This window comes from Lissotriton helveticus, chromosome 5_1 (genome assembly GCF_964261635.1).
Source record: "Lissotriton helveticus chromosome 5_1, aLisHel1.1, whole genome shotgun sequence".
Taxonomy (NCBI): Eukaryota; Metazoa; Chordata; class Amphibia; order Caudata; family Salamandridae; genus Lissotriton; species Lissotriton helveticus.
The window spans coordinates 338354026-338368882 of record NC_136065.1 but is presented as its reverse complement, the minus strand read 5'-3'; the positions used below and the strand labels follow the sequence as shown (position 1 = coordinate 338368882).

The following is a 14857-nucleotide window of genomic DNA, read 5'->3' as shown; positions in this document are numbered from 1 at the left end:
TACGACACCAACTCAAATCTCAAACACACAGATGCAGATATCCTCACTGAATTCTCTACTTTCTACAAGACTCTATACTCTTCTGAAACTCAGCCTTCTTCTCATTCCCTCCACACATTTTTCTCCTCCATTCAAAAACCATCTCACTTCCCACTTGATCTCTCCCATCTGGAACTTGATATATCCCAGCAAGAACTCCTTAAAGCGCTCAACACTCTTCAAAAGGACAAGGCCCCCGGGCCGGACGGCTTCACAGTAGAATTCTTTCTCCACTTTTCAAAACTCCTCATCCCCAGACTCCATTCCCTTATTGGCTCCTTCCTTTCCTTGGGTTCCTCATCGGGTTCTTTCTCCGACGCCCATATTTGCCTTATACCCAAGGAGGGAAAGGACCCTCAACACTGCAAAAACTATAGACCAATTTCTCTGGTCAATATTGATTATAAAATGTTTGCAAAGTCTCTTGCGGCACGACTCGACCTTCTTCTTCCAGACCTGCTGGGTGCGGAACAGTCGGGTTTTGTCAAAGGCCGTTTTATCACCGATAACACCAGGCTCCTCTTTAACGTTCTTTCTAAATCCCGCCTTTTACCCCACTCCCTTGCGGCCATTGCCTTAGACGCCGAAAAGGCATTTGATAGGGTTGAATGGACTTACCTATTTCACACCCTCCGGTGGTTTGGTTTTGGTCCTGTTTTTATATCCTTGATTTCACTACTTTATTCTAATCCCCGCGCTGCTGTTTGTGCCAATGGTCAAATATCTTCCTTTTTTGATTTAAAAAGAGGTGTTCATCAAGGTTGTCCCTTATCTCCCTTTCTCTTTAATTTGGCCTTAGAACCCTTCCTCTCCAAACTCCGTCAAAACCCCTCCATCCATGGTTTCCAGACGTCGGACTTCCACATTAAGCTAGCCGCTTATGCAGATGATATTTTGCTCTTTGTCTCTAACCCCTCCGTTTCCATTCCTGCCTTTCTCACTGAAGTCCACACTTATTCCCAAATATCGGGCTATAAACTTAATAACGATAAGTGTGAGATCCTCCCCTTAACTAAATTCACATTCAAACCTGATTTTGATGCCTCTGGCTTTACATGGAAACCTTCCAATATTAAATACCTCGGAATGCATGTTACCCCTACCATCTCAGACACTGTTTCCCTGTGCCTCTCCAAATGTACTCAAAAATTAACAGATCTCACATCCAAGTGGCATCCCCTTTACTTATCCTGGTGGGGCCGCCTTGACACTATTAAAATGATGTGTTCCCCCATTGTTCTCTATACCCTCTCTAATATTCCGGTCCCTATCCCTTCCAAATTTTTCAAAAAGATCAACTCTATTCTCATTGTCTTTTCTTTGGAATAAAAAGAAACCACGAATGTCTCTAGCACGTCTGATTCGTCCTAAATCAGAGGGTGGGGCTAACTTTCCTGATTTCCCAGCTTACCACAAGGCATTCCAGTTGAGGCAAGCCTCTTTTTGGCTACAAGACCCTGACACCCCATCTCCTCTATGGACCAAATTTGAACGCCTCCTTCTATCTCCCTTTTCCTTTGCTGAATACCTCTCCTTCTCCCGCAAACCCGTTTCAATCTCCACTCCAATTCATAAGTTTACCACTAAATTACTCTTCTCTCTCACTCACGTGCCTCCTACCACCACTGCTGATTTCCTCTCCTCCCCCATATGGCACAACACATCCTTACTCATACGTGATAGACCCTTTTTTTGGAGCACCTGGCATGCTCGAGGTTTGCAATGGATCTCCCAACTTTTCTCTCGTTCCTCTTTCTTACCTTTTGACACCCTTCGCTCCCTCTATGACCTACCCACTTCCTTTGCGCGCAAATACCAACTGCTTAAAAACACAGTTCTAACGAAATACATTGACCTCTCTCAGCCCTGCCCTTCTTCTCCTGCTCCCTCCACTCCCACCTCCGCACTTCATTCCTTTTTACGTACTACACCAAAAGCCTCTGCCATTTACAAGTACCTTCACGCTGGTGAGACTCCGAGACCCAAATCTAAAGTGGAAGAGTCTTGGGAGCTTGACTTGTCTGTCTCTTGGTCGGTCTCTTTCTGGGACAAAATCTGGACCAAACTACGCAAGTCTTCCAGAGCAGCGACCCTCACTCAGACTTTGTTTTTCATTTACAACAGACTTCTTTTCACACCCTCTATCCTTCACAAACGCTTTCCTAACACCCCCCACACATGCTGGTCCTGTTCATCACCACAAGCTGATTTGTTTCATATGTTATTTCTATGCACTCATGTTCGTAATTTTTGGCTGCAGGTGTGGGCTCAACTTAATTTAATCTTCCACACTACTATCCCACTTTCTTACACACACATTTTTATGGGCAGTCTCTCCCCTTGCTGGGATGCTGTTGATCTCAAACCTCAAATTGTCGACCTATTACTTGCCGCCGCCTTCCAACAGATAACGGTCAACTGGAAGGATTTCTCCAAGATTTCATTCAAAGCGTGGTGGTTTAATGTATGCCATAACCATAGACTTGACACCGCTCATGTCTTCCCGGCGAGTATGGCTACTAAACGCATGGACCTATGGACTCCCGTCACACTTTATCTGGACTCATGTAGTAAACGCTTGTTTCACCCTCCGCCTCTGCAACAGGAAGTCTCTAAACCTCCTTAAACGCCCGATACATTCTATTTATTCTCCATTGTACCATTATTCTTTTAATTCTTTCTGATGTTTTCATGGTTTTCATATTTCATGCTTAATACATTTTCCCTTTACCTCTTTCCTTTCTCTTATCTTGTATCCAGATTTCTTTCATTATAAGGATTGCATTTGTATGATTGCATTGTTCTGCTCAGAGTTTTTTCCTTGATATCATATTGTATTTTGCTTTGACACCTGGCTTTATTTTTTATTAATTTCAATAAAAATTTCTTGAACTTAAAAAAGAAGTGGGGGGGACAACTACAACAAAAGCCCAGTTTCATACATAGACACTTGTGGCAAATGCCAGGTCTGCTACAGAGTTGGTGGCGGGGGGGGGGGGGGGGGGTCTCAAAGAAATTCCTTATAGATCAAACTTGGAAGGATCCCAAGGGATGTTATGCAACAGTGCTGGAGATGAAAGAGAGAAGGTACCACTACCCCAGCAGATGAGCACTTTGGAGAAACTAGGATGATTTTTGCTACGGGTCTCGGGTGCTGTGCTCGTGATAGGAGGAGATTTTAACCTAGTCATGAATCTCAGAACTCGTGGTGGCACAAGGCTGGGCAAGGGAACCACCAGCCTGGAAAATATGTACCAGCGTTGTGATTTGTGGATATATGGAGGGAATTGAACAGTTTGGCAGTTCTTGATCTATTCAGGGGCCCTAAAACACATTCAAGCCTAGATTATATATTTGCACCGGGACATTCCTAAGTGAAGGGGGTGTCAGATCATTTACCTTTCAAGATCTTGGTTTCCTGCAAAAGTAGTAAAAGTGGAGAGTTGGCTACTGAAACCTATGTATTTAAAAGATAGGAAGCTAAATACCTCAATTACACAGACCACCCAACACTACTTTGAAGAAAATGTGGGATCAGAGGCAACTATATGTGAAGCATACAAGATCGTAGTGAGGAGACCGATATTATCGCAGAGAGAAGAACAGAAAAAAAGCTTGAGGGAAGCATAAAGACAGGGAAAGACATCCTGAACCTCGAGAAACAGGTAATGCAAGACCCATCAACGAAGGAAGTTTAGACTTAAGGTTAAAAGAGGAATGAAGGGCAACCTTAGAAAATAAGGCAAAAAATATATATCTACCACAGCAAAAAAGACTATGATGAAGGGAAAAAACAGGGAAACTACTAGCATGGCTTAATAAATGCATAGAGGACAATGGGTGGATCTGCGAGGTGTTGGATGAGAGGAGGGTTCTGGGTAATGACATGAGCACCCCTGCTTTAGCACTAGGCAGCCATGGCCCATTGTTAAGGGAGAGACCCTCCACCTTTTTACGACACAAGAAGAGAGTCTGCCAGACTGAGCAAAAGTCAGCCCGGCAAACACTCTTCATGGCCTGGTCAGACAGCCAGGCACTGTATATGGGCTAGTCTCTGGCTGCCTAGCTGATATTTATTGGGCTGGCAATTTCACGATCTTGTGGGTGTGACCCATGACGAGGGGGAGCGTGACCTACAGGCTCAGATGTAGGCACTTCAATTTTAAGCCCTGAACTGCTCAGTGACGCTCGTCACAGAGTGGGGTCAGCAACTCCCAATGACTTAATCCCACTCTGTGATGAGGTAAGGAAGGTCCTCCTCTGACTGGCTGCCCTTTGACAAAGTCAGCCAGTGAGAGGAGGCAGCAGAATTTTCCTTTCAAAGCCTCCAGAGATCACTATCGCTGCCCAGTAAATATTCTTTAATGTTGAGAGGGTGCGTGCCTGCATGTATGTATATGAATTTTTGTGTTTTTGTGTGTGCATTCTGTGAATAGGTGTGTGTATGTATGTGCTGGGTGTGAGTATGTGTGTCCTCCCCACCTCTGCTGTACATTATGGGCTGTCACAGGTACCGAAGCCTACATTGATGTGCATCAGTCTCAGGTGGGGGCTGGAACCATCCCAGAGTTGCCTAGACCACAGTAAGTTATTACCCATATTCAGGCAGACTCTGCGGAGGCACAGGCTGTGGCATCAAATTCCAAAATTGTCTTCGGAGTGGCACAGTGTTCAGCAAGTCCCACAGCCAGCCACCACCAACTCAGACTACTAAAGCGAGAGTACTGATGTTGCCATTTGAGGGGAAAGGGATTAAGAAAGGAACAACAGATAAGGAGATCTACAAAACATACATTGAGTACAATATTTTCTGACTTACCCCACCTCTCCAGTCAAGGCGGACTTAACTAAAGCCTTACCATAGGAGATTGTCCAACATCTTGCCACATTGGGATAGGAATAAGTTAAATCTGGGTTTTGCAAATAGTAGGTGATAAAAGTTAAAATAGCGAACAGGATTAACAATCAGATGTTAAGTGATCTAAGAAAATGTTTACATTGTTTTCTGCACTGCAGGTAATAGGACAATCCTCAGGAGACTGTATCCTGACCAAAGTCTTATAAAATGATGTCTCCTAGGGCAAGATTTAGAGTTTGGGGACAGGGTACTCTGTAAAGAATGTGACAGAGTACCCTGTCTGCCAAACCCTCTGTCGATTTAAAGTCGGGTGAACCGGCAGCCTACATGGCATTGGGCATGTCAGAAGAAGCTCATTACACCATCAACCCTAAAACTCCACTTTAGGAGTTTGTTTTTGAAAAACAAAAGCTTTGGTAAAATTAGGTGAATAGCTGCCAAAACCGACATGGCTGCCCATCAAACTTTTTCTATTTTGACATAATCCACAATTACAGCCAGTCTCCCAGAGGTGAGGGGACCACCTACAATCTTGACTTCTTGCAGGAGGAGCTGTCTACTTATCCTGAAGTGCCTAGAAACCTTCTTGTTTGTTTAGAGAGTGAAGGAGTCTGCCATTCCTATAGTAGTCGTGTCTGTCCAACAGAAGTGAGGTGCTGTGCATCCTTGGTATCTGTGCCGTGCCAGGAAAGGGGGCTGAGGAGAATGAGTTGCTGGACCCCAGCTTCTGCAGGCCCACAAACTCTCCGTGCCGGTTCCTGGCAGGAATATAATTCTGGGGCTTAAACTGACGAGGTCTGAAGTCACACCCCAAGGCACTTACCTGGCATGTGAGAAATTTTGAGCATCCAAGGTGCCTACTCCCAACTCCCCTCTTCAATAACCCCCAGCCTGTGACAGTGCACACAGAATCTGTAGGTTTTCTAAAAGGAGGAATGTAGAGTGGATGAGAGGGAGATCTTCTGCGTCCGTTTTGAGATGTTTCTTCAGAAGGATCGCCATATTCTCCTCTAATTCATTCACTACTTGGTTTGATAAGCCCAAGAGCTTAACTTCAACTTCCAGGATGAAAGCTGTATCTCTCCAGCTGCTTATTTCATAGGGTATATTGTTCTGGATTAAGTTATGCTGTGTGTAAAGCTATATTTTCTCCCTTATTCAAAACCATGTAGTTTGCCATCTACAAACTTAACATGATTATTTCTAAAGTGCAAGACTTTCTCATAAGCTTGTTCAATGTCTCTTAGGAACGTGTCCTGCTTCACTTATCAGTCACTAATATATTTCTTAAAGTACATTTTATTTATGCAATAAACCCCATAATGTTCGCTATGGTGGAAGTATATGCCTAGCATTACTGGTGTTTTTAGGTCTGTGCTCGAGTCAGCTTTAGCTGTCTCACCAGATCTTTTTTAATGAATACATTAAAAAATACATAATAACAATAATATATAAATAATATATAGGGGGTAATGGTTCAGCTCCCTACAGCCATTGCTTGCCTCTAGTGCCATTCATATTTGGACTCTATCCATAGGCAGCATACACAGAGTGAGGAGGTGGTTCAGCCCACTTGAGCCGTTGCTTTGTTCTAAATGTCACTCAAGTGTTGGATCAGCCCACTGGGCAGCTGTTTGGTGCGTAAAGTGTCAGGCATCTTGAATGATGGAGTGAGAGCAGATTGCTTACATTTCAGTGTCTAGAGTGCACAAATGAATCTTTTAAGCTAAGACAACTTAGGCCTTGCCTTCCATCTTTACCGTGACTCTGCAGTCTAACACCTGATCTGTTTGTTCTGTGCTATAATAAAGACTCGTGGGCTTCACTAGTCAAGAAAATCATTTTCAGTAGCTTACTAAGCAGAGTGTACTTTCCCAAGGACTCGAAACTGTCCCAGACTGAATAACGTAACATTCAGTGTGCGGAGTTCAGATGTTGTGAACACCAGAACTCCATATATTAGAATAGTCAGAAAATCTTTGAAAATATTCTGTTGCAACTGTTGCTTCTATTGGTTATGAGCATGTGAACTATCAGTGGCATAACAATACTTGAGGGGGGCCCTCCCTGTAAGGTACATGATTTAATCTGGAGCCTGCAAGTATCCAGATTTAATCAGGAGCTCTCGTACTGTGCTGAGGGCGCCGCCCCTGCAGCTTGGGCCGCCCGCAATGTAGGGACCTGTGTTACGCCACTGTGACCCATGTAGTAATGTATGACATTTTTGTCTAAAGCCCTGTGATTGCTCCATGTAAGGAGGAGATCCTTTCCCCACCCTTTGAAGACAAATTTATGCTGGACGTTTACTAGAATTGTAATGAGATTTCTGCTGAATTCTGTATTGAACTGAATGCTTATTAACTTTAACATGATGGCTCAGCTTATGTATTTCTATACTTTAATTAATTGAATCAGTCCTAAAAAGAAGATCCTTAACTGTTGTTGTTGGAAAGTGGATTAGTAGTGGTAAATCTGCATACACCACTGGCAATAAGGCCACAAACACAGTCTAGAGCTCAGAATTGGTCTCAGAAAATTATTCCCATGCTCAATCCATGGTAGCTTGGCTGCGAGCAGGCAGGCTTAACTTCAGAGACAGGTAAGTAAACCATTTCATAACATCAATTTAGTAAATAATTAAGACCCAACATACAATAACAATCCAGCACCAATTTATATAAATAGGAAATATTGGTATCTTTAAAATTACACCAAAACAATAAAAAAATCAAATGTAGGGAACCAGAGAGATGAATTTTTAAAGATTTAGCACTATATAGCACATAGAAACCTATAGCGCCTTTTGGGACATCTGGTAACACTAGATCGGGACAAAGTCAAAGTTTCAGGCCGACTGGAATGGAGCCCTGCGCAGCTACCCACCGCTGTAGGCCTCGGTCACAGTTTTTACCTTCTGACTTACAAATTTTTCTGGAGCTTTTTTAGCTGGGGTCCCTCGAAGCTCTCCACCAGTCCGATTGAAGGTTCGCCGGCTTGCCTTTCAAGCGGGATGACCCAAGGTTCCAGGTTCCAAGGTTCCAGGCTGGTGCGTGGTTGAAGGTCGGCTGCTTGACTCTTGCGGATGAGCCGGTCAACACTTTTACCTTAGAAACTTTTACGCAGCTTTTTCTTCAGGAGCCCTCTCTGCTCTTCACCAGGCTGGGATCGATGAGGGTTCGCCGGCTTTGCCTTGGACGCAGGCCGGATCGCGGTTGAGGGTCGCCGGCTTGGCTAACTAGGTCAAGTCGGTCCACTTATGGAGTTTTTTTCTAAAGTTGTTCCAAACTTCTGGAACTTTGTCTTGAAGTTCCTCTGAGGGTTCCAAAGTGTCCAAAACCTACCCCAAGGCTCTGGAAGCTCCAAGATAGTCCAATAAAGCTTGGGACTTTAATTTCCACAATCCACTTGGACAAAACCCTTACAAATTCACTGGATCCACTCCAGGCTGTGGAATCATGGTGGTGATGGTCCAGGTGAGCTCTGTTAACATGTAGCTTGCAGGGAGTCCACTGTTTAGTCCTTTGGAAGCAAGTTAGGTCCACAGGGCTGTAGTTCTAGATTGTGCAGCAGGCCCAGTCAGTCAGAGCGCAGGGCCTGGTTGGTGCAATCAAACTTTCAGCATGGACACTTCTTCTTCTTGTTTGAAGCAGCAGATCTAAGAGTCTGTGCCCCTCTCAGATACTTATTCTGTATTCTCTGGGGTCACCCAGAAAGTCACTCCTGTCCAATGAGGTGAAGGGCAACACCTCAGAGCAAGAACATTCCCTCCACACTGTGGCACATTGGTCTACCAGAAAGCAGTATTCATCCAAAATTCAATATGGCTGAAGTCTCAGCCGAAAGGCAAGAGCTAGCTAAACCAACTTCCAGGGTGGCTCTTTTCCATAGTCTCCCCCCCCCTGGCATCTGCAAATTCCTTCCTTAAGACTGCCATCTGGCTGGGTTTAGAGGAGGACATAAATGGACCTGGATCTCTCTGCCTGTCCCCATCTACTTTTGAAGCTCTGGGTTTGCGACCACACCCTCTTGCTCTGACATTCCTGTGCAGCAGAACTCTCTCCTCCCAGACGGCTCCTTCCCCCCAGGTGCCACTTATCACTCCATCAAAGCAGGATGGCTAGGCCACTTAACTCTGACCAATCAGGGCAGACCACTAGAAGGCTGAATTTTGGCTTACAAAGTCGAATAACTTATTTTCAACAACCGCATATTGTTGGATTTATCAATACCCTTCTTCTAAATCATTGAATGATATTTTCTGTTGTCTCTTGCCGTAGTTAATAATTAATATCTTATTACAATGCTAACCTATGTGGCTGGGGATCTACAATGGGAAAAAAGAAATATCCAATTTCTCCAGCACCAGGGCCGATAAAAATGGATGCAGTAACACTTCACCAAGTAAATCAAAGCCCCAGTGGTATTGGTAATTCTACATGTGCTATCAATGATGTGTTTACTGCTGGATTCCTAAAGAACCCACCAGACTCCACCCCTCAAGCTTTTTTTTTAGGACTGTTGTCGAATACCTACTGTAGGCAAACACAATGGTTGCAGTAGGCTTTGGGTCAGCCATTTTTTGGCTTTCTTGTCAATCTTATTTGCTTGCTTCTTATTCAATGGCTTTCCTTTTTCCTTTGATTATCCATCCGATGTGAATAATTGTCTTTACCATCCATTTCTATTGTCTATTATACTTTTGCTGCCTACATTCAGTAAGTACTCTCTTCCTTTTACTTCAGCATTCCATGCGAATGCTTTTCTTATCTTGCTCTCTCCATGGTCTGCTGCATTTTCCTAAAAATCCTCAAACAGATCACTGCGCTTTCCATGTTGCTCCCTCACTCCAGCTCATATTTTTTAATTTTCCAAATTGTTAAGTCTATACTTTAAATCTCCCCACTTCTCCACTGCTCCTCAAACAAGACTCCTGTGCTGACTGCTCCCAACGCCTCCCCATACATTTAAATTAAAGTTCCAATGTGGACATTTGCCACCTTGAAATGGTAAATTAAAAAAAATCCACATCATCAATATTACTTTATTTTATGCTGATGCTATTCAGCATTCGCAAATACCAATAAAAATTTTTTTTGTTTTATCATTGCTGAACAGTAACTGGACAAAGCCAATCGGTCTACATCATCAAGAAAAAGAGGTGAGACCTATTGGCTTTGCCAATGTTTATTATTTTTTTTGATTCAGCAAATCCATGCTTATCGAATGATAGGTGAATTTATTTATATATTTCATATAGCGCTTCTCAACCATGTCGGGGTGTCATGGTATCCATCACTCGGAGGCTAGTAGAAAGCAAGCATATAAGAAAACAGAGACAGGAGAAATATGTACCATTCAGTAAATCATATACATAAAAGATTTAAACACAGAAGATAATGTAGGTGAAACAAGCACAGTGTGTTCATGACACTTCTGCATGATTTGATCCGTGCATGATCTGAAAGTATTGAAAGAGATAGCTGTGCATATTTTGATTGGAATAGAGTTCCATATTTTGTGTCCACTGCTGGAGAAGGCTTATCCTTTGCGCATGGTCTTGAATCTGTAGATCTGCATATGGGTGAAATGGTTTGCCTTAGATTTCTTGGACCACTAAATTGAGACAATTTCGTAGCCAGTTATACAGATGTGGCTGCGTTTAAAGTGTTATAAGCAAAGCATGCAGTCTTGAAAATGACACCATCTTCAAAAGGGTAGTCAATTGAAAGTTTTCAGAATTGGTTTGATATTATTATTTTGTGTTTCCCAGCAATGAGACAAGCAGCCGAGTGAATTACACAGGCAACAGGATTTAGGATGGCCTGTAAGTAAGGAGTTGTTGTATTCAATTCTTGAGATGACCAATGCTTGGTCTAATTTTTTTTAAGCCTGGCTGGAAAGGAAGTGTAATACTTTCCTTAGGATGCAGAGATAATTATTAGCCGTAAGTGAGTCGAAGCTGGGCAGGTGAGTTTTGGAAAATGGAATATTATGTGGTATGGCTGGGTAGCCTTAACATGTAATATTACCATGTAATATTATCACAATACCCCAAAGATGGTCCTTGGATTCACACTAATAAATCCTTAGCTCAGTCACAAGGCAGTCAGGCTTTACTAGAGGAACATGTGTTAAGCAGTTCAGAGTCATCATAACATAGCTCTCTTCCTCTCTTTTTCTAGTCCACAACCCAGAATGCAACCATGCACTAGGTCACTAATATTAACGCACCATTGGAATTTAGAGAAAAACAGTTGCAGGAGCTGTTGTATTAATATTTTACAACTGGATATTCATTTCAAAAGACAGAAAGAATGAAAATCAACAAAAAATATGAATTTGTGGACGCACAACATAGCACATATGGAATTCAATAATTTTTGGATAAAGGTACAATGTTTATGATTATTGTCAAGTTCAATAAAAAGATAATTAAAAAAAGAATTGGGATAATCTTTCGAATGCAATTTACAATAATCTCCAGTGCCAATCATATCGCTCAGCAACGGTCACCCTTTTCACTAACCAGTAGTTGGATCTTGTCCTTATCAGTTATCACAGTGAAATTCACAATGGACCGGACCATCAGCAGAAGCACGGATAGAACAAACACGATCAGCTCCTGGCGGTTCTCCTGCAGGATTCCTCTGGTCACGTAGTAAATGCAGAAAACTAAGGAGTAAAAGAAACTCTGTTTACCAAAACACAATATAGCAAAAGCTTGCAATTTTCTCCTACAGCTCTCAGTTAAGACGTTCAATGGCTGCCTATACAGGTGACCCCAGAGTCGGGGAAAGAAAGTTTGCAGGATGAGGGAATCCTGTCGTTACTGTGAAGTAAATGTTCCTTTCAAAAATTGTATCATTGATGCATTATTCAAGAGAAAATGCCACGCCCCAATGGCATTCAATTCAATAAATCATATTTTCTTTATTCACAGACACACACAGAATTATAAGCATCCCTACTATTTAATATCATTGTACTTTGTATTTGGCTATTACAGAACATTGCCAAATTCCAAACTCATGCTAGAAGAAGTGGTGCAAAGAGTACCATACATTTTTAATGAAACTTTAAGACGGTGCATATGAAGAGTACAAGGAAGGTATGATGATTTAATTAACAGTGGAACAAACAGAGTAGAGCCAGGTTAGTGAAGATAACCACACTGAGCAGTTATGAAGTTTTAGAACAATAAAGGAGGTTAACTTGCCTATTAGAGAATCGATAAACTCTCCGGTGCAATTGTTAGTGACCATCCAAAAGTTCTGCTTCACAGAAAAAGTGAAGGAAGCATGACATCTACCAACTGCAAAGCACTGTGTTATAACACGCATTCACAGAGCCAATGTTTTGTCTTTGTCATATTGAAAACCTATTTTGAGTTACCCCACAATGGCAGCAGCAGTGGAAGATTTAATTTACACATTAAGGAGGTACATAATTAACGGCGCAATGCAACTTACACAACGCAAACAACACAGTAAGTACCATCCAGCATGTGCAGTAGCAATGCAAACCTCATACATAAAAAAGGCTAAATGAGACAACTTATTAGCCAAATACTGCAGGAACTAGATGACTTCTGTTCCAACATGGCTGAAGCACCAACGGGTGCTGGTGTAATAACGCACAGAGCTCAGCGACAAACAGGCGAAGGAAGATACCAGCTGGGAGTCATCTGGGATGAAATCAAGACTGGAATCCACATCAGCCCAGGCAAAATTAGCAAGCATGGGTGATAGAATCTATTCACTGGGATTTAATAATCAAATGAACTCGCAAATGTGATTCCTTAAATGAGCAGACTAACGGCACAAAGGGACCAAAGTCTTCAGAGACAGCACACGATCTTAGAAGGGCAGGTCTACCGTGTTCTGTTGTGGAAAAGTAAATTTTGCCATGTTGTATGTGCCTACGTGTTCCCCATATTATGCTATATGTGCATGATCGATATGCATGTATCCCCCTGTGATCGATTAAAGACACAATTATAGTTGTGTCCATCTCTAGTATGCCAGTTTCCAGTTCTCGTGAAAGCAACGAGTATTAGGCCTATGTAAACCTATGTTGCCACATTTTACAGTATATACGTTAATTCATTGAATTGTCCCCGTTTCTAGGCCTCAAAAGGGCCCGGACATCAGATTCAGCTCCAGTCTCCAGAACCCTCTCAGAGGAGCGATGCAGCCCCCACCTGCATCCCTGACCCTTCACTTACTTCCTGCCTCACAGTGCCCGGCCCGGCCTGGCTCTGCCTGCCAGTCTGCCAAGAGTATGTTATGCTTCTAGTTATCAGTCCAGCCCTCCTTCTCTGCATTCCTAAGCTACTGAATCGCATCAATAGTTTCAGCCATGGTCTAGCCTTCCTGTCTCCATGTAAGAGAAATACTGTATTAATATTCATCGAATATTCCTAGCACACGCAATACATGAAGAGTTATGCACGAACCAGTTTTAGTGTCTAGTAGCCTTTGCCCTGATAACTTTTGGATTCTATCAATATGTACTCCAAACACCAGATACCAGATATGCCTTAGGTACATGTCGCTCTGACACTCCAGACTTTAGTCTCCTCTTCTAGCGCAGAAGTCATAGCCCCAGTTCTCCTGGTAACACGTCATTGCCCGTTTGCGCGCACCACTAGGTTAGAGGTCCCAGCTGCTCAGGTAGCCCCCTCCATGTTTCCGCCCCATTTATGACACTTCTGTTACGTTTACATCACATGTCTATGTATACGCCCTGTACACGCCTTCTTGTTACACCCATTTTGTCCTTATCTTTCGCGACTGCTACGAGTCACGCCTACTGCTACGCCTACTGTATTGAATGTAATGCAATTGTTTTAATATATATATATTGTGCACTGTTACAAAAAGTAGCCCTTGCCTTTTGTCCCTTCTCCCATTCCCGTGCAGCTGCCGTCCCGTGCTTTCTATTGCAGGCTGTCCTGTTCCTGTCCCTTATGCCTGATTAAAGCCTGTAGACTCAAGATACCTCGAATCCTGTCTCTTATTTATTGAGCTATCTGTTTTATTCACTGTATTCAAAAATAGTACCGGTAATTAATTATTTATTTACCACATAATGGCGCCCGAATAGGGACTTGCCCTTTCCCCACGCGCCGGCGAAGCCACGCAGGCCCCCTGATCCTCTGCAGCCGTGACGGAACCATACCGTGCACGTGCAGATATTTCTGCTTCAAGTATCCCTCAGGCCCACGGAGGAGACGGAGGTTGCGGTCCAGCATCCAGACGAGGCGGTGAGGAACGCGGCGAGTCCCGACCAGAGCCCAAGCCGAGAGTCCAAGGTCCGAGGTATCCGGAGGCCCACCTGTAAATGAAGTCCGAAGTTTCGTAGTCCGTCGTCGTAGCAGTCCAGTCCAGTCCAGTCCAGTCCGAGGCCTTCCGTTCTTGCTGCCCGGTGAGTACCGTTGCTGGGGTAGTATCTAGACAGGGTCAATTAATTTGTCTCTTGTCCGTGGGTTTGGGTACACAGATCCAATACGAAGTGTTTACCTAGGTGGATGCGGGTCCTGACGTGTCTCTTTATGGGACCGGTAAGTTTCGTACTGTTTTAGCAGTGCATCTAGTCATTCTAGTAAGTTTCGTTCTCGAGAAATTCATGTGTTCTGTTCTGTTCTCAGTATACCAGGTAATATTCTGTCCGAACTGTTATTTTAAATGTCGTTTAATGTGTTTTCAATGTCGTGGTATGAGTGATTTGTTTTTCCAGTCATTATTGTGTTTATCGTGTATTGTATTGTGTGCGGATTCCAGCCTAGAGAATGCCTCTATTCTCCAAGTTACGTCAGTTAAAAACCAGAAAAGGGTTATTAGAGGAAGCAGTTCCTGTCCCGCCTAGGGACAGTCCAGGTCATTTTATGTATCATAAGCATGGCCTAAGTGCCATATTATATCTAGACTTATGGGTGGATTATACCAAGGAGTTAGAGGA

At 43.2% G+C, this 14857-nt stretch overlaps 1 protein-coding gene across 1 annotated transcript in view; it reads right to left on the bottom strand.

Moving 5' to 3' along the window:
- The window catches only part of LOC144754527 (uncharacterized), a 207299-nt gene that overhangs the window by 113231 nt on the left and 79211 nt on the right, over window positions 1-14857 (bottom strand). Inside the window, exon 4 of the mRNA XM_078642446.1 lies at window positions 11424-11569. Coding sequence (XP_078498572.1) covers window positions 11424-11569 — 146 coding nt within the window. The remainder of the gene's footprint in view (window positions 1-11423; window positions 11570-14857) is intronic.